Source organism: Schistocerca nitens, unplaced genomic scaffold (genome assembly GCF_023898315.1).
Source record: "Schistocerca nitens isolate TAMUIC-IGC-003100 unplaced genomic scaffold, iqSchNite1.1 HiC_scaffold_465, whole genome shotgun sequence".
NCBI classification, from domain to species: domain Eukaryota; kingdom Metazoa; phylum Arthropoda; class Insecta; order Orthoptera; family Acrididae; genus Schistocerca; species Schistocerca nitens.
The window spans coordinates 136,340-146,846 of NW_026045998.1; the positions used below are offsets into that span (position 1 = coordinate 136,340).

Below are 10,507 nucleotides of genomic sequence, written 5' to 3' on the forward strand. Positions count from 1 at the left end.
GCTGGGGATGATGCGATTGTGTAACATATCGGCGTACCTCTCACCCGTCACGGTAGCAGTTACAAAACCACAATCACGCGTTTTCTCGAAGAAAAAAGGCCCGATAACGGTAGATGTGGTAAATCCAACCCATACCGTGACTTCCTCGTCGTGCAGTGGAGTTTCCACGACAGTTCTAGGATTTTCAGGTAGCCCAAATTCTGCAGTTGTGGGCGTTGACAGACCCTCGGAGCGTGAAGTGAGCTTCGTCGCTTCACAACACGTTACTCGACCAGTCGTAATCTTCCGCCATCTTTTGAAACGCCCACACCGCAAATGCCCTCCGCATCACTAAATCACCAGGTAACAGTTCGTGATGCCGATGGATTTTGCACGGATAGCATCGGAGGGTACGCCTAAGTGCCAACCGAACAGTAGTGTACGGAATGCCGGTGCAACGTGCGACTGCACGAGCGCTGACTTCCCCGTCCATAGACGAACCCGCTACAGTCTCCATTTCTTTGTGAACTGTCTCAGCAGCATAACGCCTTGTGCTCGGTCAGCCACTACAGGGTCTATCGTCTAAACAACCCGTGGCTTCGAACTTCGAAATCATTCTCGCCACAGCTGCATTTGTCAACGGATCTTCAAACGTTCGAATCCCCTTCCTGTGGCGATAGGATTGGAACGCTGAACTAGCACATTCCCCATTCTGATAATACAGCTTCACTAAAAGTGCCTTTTCAGGTAACATAAACATGCTGCGACTGCTGGCGCATCTGATTCTCTCTCTCATTACAGCTCCTTTTATACACGATTGTCGTGCGCAGTCACTGACATTTTGCTGTCCAGTGCCATCTGTCGGACATTTTGTGAACTTTTTTTTAAAAACCCATGTCATTCCAAGCATGTGTGTCAATTTTTACCTCTCTATCTACATTATTCCGTTATTTATTAAGTTTTCAAATTTATACTGACCTGAAACTTCAAAGGCGAAGGTCCCGAATTCGAGTCTCGGTCGGGCACACAGTTTTAATCTGCCAGGAAGTTTCATATCAGCGCACACTCCGCTGCAGAGTGAAAATCTCGTTCTTTATACTGACTTTTTGATCGCCCAGTATCAAATTATACCGGTAGATGAGCAAGTGGCCCCCCCCTCCCTCTCTCCCTCTCTCCCTCTCTCCCTCTCTCCCTCTCTCCCTCTCTCCCTCTCTCCCTCTCTCTCTCACACACACACACACACACACACACACACACACACAGAGAGAGAGAGAGAGAGAGAGAGAGAGAGAGAGAGAGAGAGAAGTCAATATGCGTACTTGCTGTCCTTTGTATGCTGGCATAGTCCACTTGCCCTGGACAGCAGACTCGAGTGACGGGTCTTCTGTTAAACAGACAGCTACGGAGACTGGCAAGCCGACTGCTAGTGTGTACGGAGACTGTGTGTTTAAAGGTGATGTCGGAGGATCCACTGGTGGGTTTAAAATGAATTTAGAGACCTCATCTCATTTATTATCTCTAGTTTGGAAACATATGCTCTGACACAAACAGGACACCACTCAATAATTAATAATCTTTCCATATACTTAAGAAATCCTGGGTTCTTCTGTAATGACAAACATACAGCCGAATTCATATTACAGCCATTATTATTGTTTCGAGATTTCTTAAATGTCGGTTGCACGTTAACTTTGTAATATAAATTATAATGTTAAGGAGACTAATAAACAGATGCCGGAAGTACTGAGGTACTGAATCCAGAATTTGATTTTGGTGTGCAGTCACTGTTACAAAAGTTGACAGCTTGCTCAAAATGGTGGTAACGGTTAAAAATACACAAAAGTTGGAACAGCTTCTGTTTTCTTCCCCGTGGAGGTGCAGTAATATGGTGACTACAGTTTTCAGATGATTTGAACTGAGGCAGAATGTGAAACCTATCTCGGCAGAAGACACGATTAGCTCCTGCTCCACGGCAGGTAGTCCCCGGTGCCGGCTCGACGCCACGTTTGGTGTCTGCTCTTTTTTTGGCCTCGTAGGCTAATTAGAGACCGTAAAAGTCCGGAGTACAGCCACCCCTGCCCCATTCTGTTTGCTTCCGTCTGGACTGACGACCGGCTCGCGATGCGGCCGACAAAATTATGCTTTGCTCTCGGCACGTGCTGCCTCAGACGTAGTCACAGTTCGGTTGTTCCTCACTTTGAGCCTTCGTACAGATGTCTATTTTCTCTCGGGGTACTCGTCTCTGCCGAACACCGACGGGACCAGCTGTACGGTAAGAAATCGACCGAAACCTCTCCCTTCGTGACCTCTATCACAATCTCGTGGGTCTGTCTAGGATCTGTTACTGCATCCTCTTCCGAGCACCGAAGTACCGTACTAGGGTCAGTTTAGCTTCAACAATTTACTGTAAAACCTCCTTTTTACACTTTTCAGCGGACTGACCCCCAAAAAAGTGTAAAATACAGGAAAGTGTAGGAAATGCAGCAAGCGAAATGAAGAAACTACTCTTACTGTAATTCTTTTTTATGCTGTTCAAAATATAAGATTAAAACAATTTAAATTCTACTATTTTAAAAAAGCTGAATCATGGAAGCCAAACAATCACATTACTATGAAGTCATTTTACCTGTAATTCCTTAGACATAGGGAGCACAGCAGTGAGAATGCTCCAGTATTTTGTCCACTGTGTGTGTGTGTGTGTGTGTGTGTGTGTGTGTGTGTGTGTGTGTGTGTGTGTGTGTGTGTGTGTGTGTTGGGGGGGGGGGGGGGGGGTTACCAACTTCAGACAATCAGGTAAGTGGAGAACATATTCTCATGTTTTCCCACTGAGAAAGTGTACTATATTTGTAAAACTAAATTGCTCCACATCACAGCAATAGACGTTTTTGTGATTTTGTCTATTTTTACTTGTACTTACAGAATCTGAATATCAGTGGCAAGACATTAAATGGAAATAAATTACAATTAGATACTAAAATGCCTCATTGTTAAAGGAAAAAGTTTATATTAATAATACTGTTAAATATAGGAAAAGATTTTGCTTTCTGTTTCATTATTCACATTTTTATGCAGTTACCAATTGAAAGTAAAAATGTGCTATTCTTATTCAAAGTTATGATTCAGTATTTGTCTATCAACATTCTCATTTGAAAATTAATGTGAAATTAAAAGGAATTTGTTGTTAATTGTTAATGCTGAGAGTCAAACCAGCGATTTTGCCGTTAAAGGACCACACACTCGGCCATTGGGGCTCTGTTAAAAGGCTTGAAATGCATCGTACTTAACAGCGCTCCAAAACTTTTCTTTCTGTGTTAGGGAGGTGGTGTCTATGCATTTACCTTCAAATGCTAAAAGTACGAAGAGAATCTGAAGGCGTCTGTTGAAGATCCGACAGTTTGTCAGACTTTGTGTTTGTCAAATTGTTTGAGAGTTGCCGTTCTGTGTGAGATGTTTGCTGAACATCAGCTGTATTTTGAAATATTGAGGGATATTTTGATTGCCGACCAATTTGACAAACGAGCTTGACCTTTTTAGGCATGTGTTTATTAAATAATAGCTAGTTGCTTGCCAAACTAATATCTGTAACTTTGAGATACCTGGCAACTAGAGCAGATTTCAAGGTTTAAAGTTTATGCCCTGCATTGCACCTCATACAATGCTCACTAGTGTCAAAATAGTTCATGGTGGGATATGTACAGTGTGACAGCTGCTTCAGAAGTGAGGTTAAATTTTACAAATGAGTTGATCATTTACAGAGGCCTTAAGAGGGGCATTTGTAATAGGGATGGTGGTTTTCAGTGGAACAACTGGTTTTCAGTTACACCAGTTATTTTCATCTCCAGTATAACCTAACTGTCACAGTCTCTGAAATAACTGACGTTTTGTTTTTCATTACTATTATTACTTTTGAACAATAAATGTAGACATTGCACAAAGACTGAAAAATTCTATGACCCTCTCAGGCTTTTGCATTCATTATACATTTCAAGATACATAGAATCATAAATCAAATAAAATAGGTAAAAAAAGACTTAGTCCGTCCATCATTTCCTGTTTTTCATGGAAAGTATGAAAAGTATGGAAAGTTTGAATACTACAAAAAATTGACCAGTATTCTACTAATGATTCAAATTTTTTAAATCTCTGTTAAAAATCAGTTGTAATAGAGGATTGTACCACTACTTGGGCGTTGCAAATAGCCAGTGTTAAAGCGTCAAAACTAAGGTTGGAGAAATCTGTTTTTTGTATTAAGTTGTTTCTGGGGGCTACAAGCAGGTGAAGGTATGTTGTATAGGTACAGGCAGCATATGAACTAATTTCTGGTTTTATCATAAATTATTAATTGTTCGTTAAGTTTTCAATTTATTACTCGTCCCACAACATCCTCTTTCTTATTATTTCATAGAAATGGCAGAGAAATAATAAGCTTTTATGTAAAAATAGTAGTGTTCTTTTTCCTTTAACTATTTCAAATGAAACAGCTGTTTTTGTTTTTGTTGTCAAATATGTTATGTATTTTTACTTTTTAATGTGAATATGAATAAAGTGACATTTTGCTGACAAAACCAAAACTGCTCTATTAAAACATTCAAATGAACAGTTTAGATAGTGGCCAAAATATAACAATTTCCAGCCACAATTACATTATAATGGTTAAAATTTCAGTAATGAATGAATGAACCAAACGGCAAATTATTGTCCAGTCTGTTTGTAAATACTCATTCTATAATGTGTTGACCTGTAGGTTGACTCCTTTCACTATCATGCAAAGATGATATCTATCTTTCAGAACTCACAAGGTGCCCTACCAAACTTGTTCTGTGGAGAAAGAAAAATACACTACTGGCCATTAAAATTGCTACAACACGAAGATGACATGCTACAGATGCGAAATTTAACCGACAGGAGGAAGATGCTGTGATATGCAAATGATTAGCTTTTCAGAGCATTCACACAAGGATGGTGCCGGTGGCGACACCTACAACGTGCTGACATGAGGAAAGTTTCCAACAGATTTCTCATACACAAACAGATTTCTCATACACAAACAGCATTGCTTGGTGAAACGTTGTTGTGATGCCTCGTGTAAGGAGGAGAAATGCGTACCATCACGTTTCCGACTTTGATAAAGGTCGGATTGTAGCCTATCGCGATTGCGGTTTATCGTATCGCGACATTGCTGCTCGCGTCAGTCGAGATCCAATGACTGTTGGCAGAACATGGAATTGGTGGGTTCAGGAGGGTAATACGGAACGGCGTGCTGGATCCCAATGGCCTCGTATCACGAGCAGTCGAGATGACAGGCATCTTATCCGCACGGCTGTAACGGATCGTGTAGCCGATCCCCGATCCCCGAGTCAACAGATGGGGACGTTTGCAAGACAACAACCGTCTGCACGAACAGTTTGACAACGTTTGCAGCAGCACGGACTATCAGCTCGGAGACCGTGGCTGCAGTTACCCTTGACGCTGCGTCACAGACAGGAGCGCCTGCGATGGTGTACTCCACGACGAACCTGGGTGCTAGAGTGGCAAAACGTCATTTTTTCGGATGAATCCAGGTTCTGTTTACAGCATCACGATGGTCGCATCGATGTTTGGCAACATCGTGGTGAACGCACATTGGAAGCATGTATTCATCATCGCCGTACTGGCGTGATGGTATGGGGTGCCATCGGTTACGCGTCTCGGTCACCTCTTGTTCGCATTGACGGCACTTTGAACAGTGGACGTTACATTTCAGATGTGTTACGACCCATGGCTCTACCCTTCATTCGATCCCTGCGAAACCCTACATTTCAGCAGGATAATGCACGACCGCATGTTGCAGGTCCTGTACGGGCCTTTCTGGATACAGAAAATGTTCGACTGCTGCCCTGGCCAGCACATTCTCCAGATCTCTCAGCAACTGAAAACTCTGGTCAATGGTGGCCGAGCAACTGGCTCGTCACAATACGCCAGTCACTACTCTCGATGAACTGCGGTGTCGTGTTGAAGTTGCACGGGCAGCTGTACCTGTACACGCCATCCGAGCTCTGTTTGACTCGATGCCCAGGCGTATCGAGGCCGTTATTACGGCCAGAGGTCGTTGTTCTGGGTACTGATTTCTCAGTATCTATGCACCCAAATTGCGTGAAAATGTAGTCACATGTCAGTTCTAGTATAAAATACTCGTTCAGTGAATACCCTTTTATCACCTGCATTTCTTCTTGGTGTAGCAATTTTAATAGCCAGTAGTGTATTTCTAGTAGCAGAGAGCAAGCAAATACCAAAAAATTGCAGTTATCCTGAAGTAAAATACTCGTCGGTCGGTCGGTTTTTCTCGTCCCTAGTCTGTAATGCCCCCTTGTCAAGTGGGAAATGTAAATAGCTAAATTATACTAAACTTCAGTGGACACGTGCGTTTACCGAGCCCCGCACTCCTGTTTCAGTGCTACAATTGCGAGAGCGAGGCCATCTACCACTGCTGCTGGAACACGGCGTACTGCAGCATCGACTGTCAGCAGCTGCACTGGCAGAAGGAGCACAAGCGCTTCTGCCGCCGCAAGCGCTAGACCGCCGCCTGGGCGCGCGGCAGACCCGGACGCGTCGCCTCGGACACTGCTGCAGCTGCTCCGTGTAGTGCGCTCTGGCTGCGGCCGGGCTAGCGATGCGCCGGGGGAGGACCTGCGACCCGAGTGTGCCGCCACTGTGCTCGTACCGAGTACCGAGAAGGGAGTCTGTTTCGGCAGGCGACGTGGCAGTACGCCTCACTCTGGAGCAGTTCGTGTTACCTAAATTTTTATTACAATATTTCCCCGTAACAGGGTGCACGGACTCTGTAGATTGTCAGAGTGACAAATTCTGCCGCATCGGCTGCCGGCGGGTGGGTTAAAGTTTCGGTTTATTTTGTTTCCGTTACTGCACATTTCGGTTAGTAGAGGCTCGGGCAGACTTCACTGTCGATACAGAAGTACAGTGAAAGAGCGTATGTTTGTCATTCTGTGACTTAGAAATTGCTCAAACTTGAGCCGGAGTATCTCAGCTTTGATGAGTTATTGTTATTATTTTTATTATTTCTGTACAGGTCCTGTTGGACCACAGAGTGCAGGTTTTTTCCCGTGTTGTCCAGCAGTTTACCTTTTGGCCGAACAGTTTTGTGTTTACTTCTTCCGTTGCTTCTGTCTGGGCTCTACCTAGGTCCTCTTTAGATTGTCAGATCTGCGGTATATTCTTTAATCTACCTATACGAGTGATATTCTACACGGACCTTTGAAAATGTCTGTCGGAAACAGAAGGGAGGGTGCCCGTTTCTCGGCAGCTGGTCTGGTAGAACATTATCGATCTGATAGTTATTACAGCTCGTCTGAGACTGAACGACACGGTAACCGCAATTTCTTGCTAGTTTCACACATTTTGTAAACCGTGGTGCAGATTCCTTCTCGCAAAGTGGGTACGTCTCGTAAGTTATAAGTACTGCTAACAGGACATTTTTCAATTCCACCGAGTGATTGTGTGGAGCCCAGGTCTGTCGTTATACAGACCAGTAGTCACAGCTATACAGAAAAAATTGAAATTGTGAAATTGAATATGCTTCTTTTCTGGCCAAGGACGGTGTGGAAAATAGTAGCAGATTGTTTACAAATGACACAGTTGTACGGGTACCAAATGAGGGAAACAGGATTTTCCTAGAGTTTTGCGGTGAGCTCGCCATTCGCTCATTTCTGCTTTCTGTCTCCGCTGTATAATTTACCTCTGTGGTAATGTAAATAACACGGTCCCATTTGACACAGTAGGAAATTTAAACTGCTGACGATTGCTGTCGATTAATTACCTTTAGTTGTGCAGATTTAGTAAAATGGCACTTGTTACGTTCTGTGACGTACTGCTCTCAGAGTGCACTGATGTTGTGGTATGTCTGTTGTTGTTATGTTCAAAATGCATTCTGCACACCACCTCTCTGTACATTTTGTCTGTGTGAGTCGGAAAGATAGGAAGAGGATCGCTTCGGCTCCTTTGTCTGTTCACCAGTCATTCACTATTCTCCTAATAAAACTGAGACCTTTTTTCCTTCCACACGATAGCCGACCAGCTCTACGAGCCTGTGACGTGACCCAAAGTTTCCGTAACTGCAACTGTTTTTTGTGTCTAGAACTTGCAACAGTCTTGTCACAGTACACGTGTAGGCATTCCTTACATTTATAAATCCGGTTTCCCTGCAGCAACTCATCCTTCACTGTTTACCTATGTGAGCCAGTTGTGACTGTGTCTTGAATTTAAAACTGTGAGTGACAGTTATACATGGTCAACATGTAGCCACTGACATTTAAAGTGAAGTGTTGTTGTATTACAGGAAGATATTTTGTTTGGACAATGGGCAAGCCCAGGTGTTTATAACAACAATTATTGTATTTCAAAAAGAAACTATAAAGTCAATAAGCAGCATAATTTTTTTATATTAGTCAGGTGTCTTTTTTTTCCAAAGAATATGCATCCGTGTGTATCGATTTGTGCTCTCTCGTATAAGACACTCTCCGCCGCACACCCGGGACGAGTCTGTGCCCCAGAGCAGAGGTCGGTGCATCCCGGCGAGGTGCCGTTTCGGAGGGATGCCTCGGAGGTGCGGGGGTCCAATTGAATCTGTGTAGATATTTATGTAAGTGCAAACTCGTGAATGTGTATATTTATATTTTTTGAAGTGATGTTTGAAAGGAAGAAAGGAGGAGAATTAGTGTTTGCTTAAGAGGAACAATTGTTGTTGCCCCGAGAATGTGACAATTATGTGATGGACAGTGTCACTGTTATTTTTGAAGTTCTATTTTGCTTGGCCAGAACAGTGAGATTTGTGGGTGTTGTCTCCATTAGGTCAGATGATGTCGGTGCTGTTATGCCATGTGGGGCAGTTGTCCGAAATGGGTGGTACCAGATTGTGTTGTGTAGCTACCATCATAGCTATCATCATCACTTCATATGATGATGATGATGATGATGATGATGATGATGATGATAAATCAAGTAGTCCTGTCAAAAAGGTTCCCTAACGAGGTTTTTCCTCCATTTTCAGTTTGCATACTGCCTCATCATTAACATTCATCTTTCCATTCTTGAATAAACAACATGACTGTTCGTATGTGGCACGAATTTTATGATGTAATGTTAACTGCATTGAGATCTTTTGCTACTAAGAGCAGCATTACATAGCAGATTTCACATTCGGCAGGATTTTAAATTGCAGCGCTTATTTTGAAAGGCTACTGTTAGCGAATAAGAAGCGACTTGCCTTTCTCACTGTTGCAGCATAACACACTACACCAAAACAGAGGTTATTTTCTGGATATTCCTTGTTAGTAGAACATCACAGGCAGGAGAGGTAGCAGTGAACGGGTTGTGAGGTTATGGGTTATTAGTAAAAGTTGTATGAAAACTATGAAGAGGAGACAAATGTTAATTGAAATGCAAACTAGTTTCTGCCATATATACTCATCTACTTCGCTTCCATTCTGTTGTAAACTGCTTTTTAAGTGTGGTCCTGTGGTGTTTTTTCAAAACATGTGTCATGGTTATTATTATTATTGTTATTATTACTTTTTAATCTCTTTAATGATGGTGATCTGGAACCATGTAACTACTTTCTTTGTCGTTTCCTATTTCCCCAGTACTCCTTCATCTTCTGTCTCTTGACTTCTTAATACGGTCTTTTGCCCATGTTGTTCTTTTTTCTCATATCTTCTGCTTCTAAATTTACTACGTTATTCTTAAAAAAAGTTTCCCACTGTTATTTGCGAACTGTGATGTTTTTTGTTGTTCTTCTCTCGTTTCTGTAATTATGCTATTGTTGTTCCTTTTTCCATAAATACATCAATATTTTGTTTCATTAGCCAGTTCTCTTTTATTTGGTAGAAGTGTCCAAAAGAAATTAATTTTTGCTTTGCCATTACTTCTCATTTTCCAGCCATGTGTAATTTAAATTGCACTCATTATTTTTATAATTATCCGTCTTTCAAGTACCTCTCTTCTTTCCTGCTTATAGTTCATCATTGTCATTCGTGTGTATATGTTGTTTCCATTTTATGAGGTTGTAGCATCTATTGCAAATTTTTCTAGCCCATTCTGCTGTACGGTTTCTCCAAGATATTTAAATTAACTATTTCTCTTTATTTTACCCGTCTGTTTTTCTGTGTACTTTGGTGCATTTGTTGTAATTGTCATGAATTTGACTTTTTCTGTTGAAATTTTGGAACGACTTTTATTTGCTATTTTTTTTCCAGAAGATTTATTTGAGTAACTGCTTCTGTTGGATTTTCTGAAAGTATTGCAAAATTGTCTGTAAAAGATTGATTAATTCTCTTGGTTCCATTTCTTTTCTCAGAATTATTGATCCAGTTTTGTCCTTTCTTTCCTCCTCCTCCTCCTCCTCCTCCTCCTCCTCCTCCTCTCTTCTTTTAGCTCCAAATTCCACATTCTTACTTTTTTTCTTCTAAAACACACATACACAGTAAAGGTGATAAAACTGTCTCCTTGTCTAACACCAGGTTTTATTTCAAAGGGC

General features: G+C 42.0%; 1 protein-coding gene across 1 annotated transcript in view; it reads left to right on the top strand.

Moving 5' to 3' along the window:
- Positions 1 to 9,727, top strand: part of LOC126232167 (zinc finger MYND domain-containing protein 11-like) — a 140,112-nt gene extending 130,385 nt beyond the window's left edge. The window contains exon 14 of the mRNA XM_049942468.1: positions 6,411 to 9,727. Within this exon, the coding sequence (XP_049798425.1) occupies positions 6,411 to 6,533 (123 nt within the window). The 3' untranslated portion in view covers positions 6,534 to 9,727. The remainder of the gene's footprint in view (positions 1 to 6,410) is intronic.
- Positions 9,728 to 10,507: the final 780 nt, after the last annotated feature.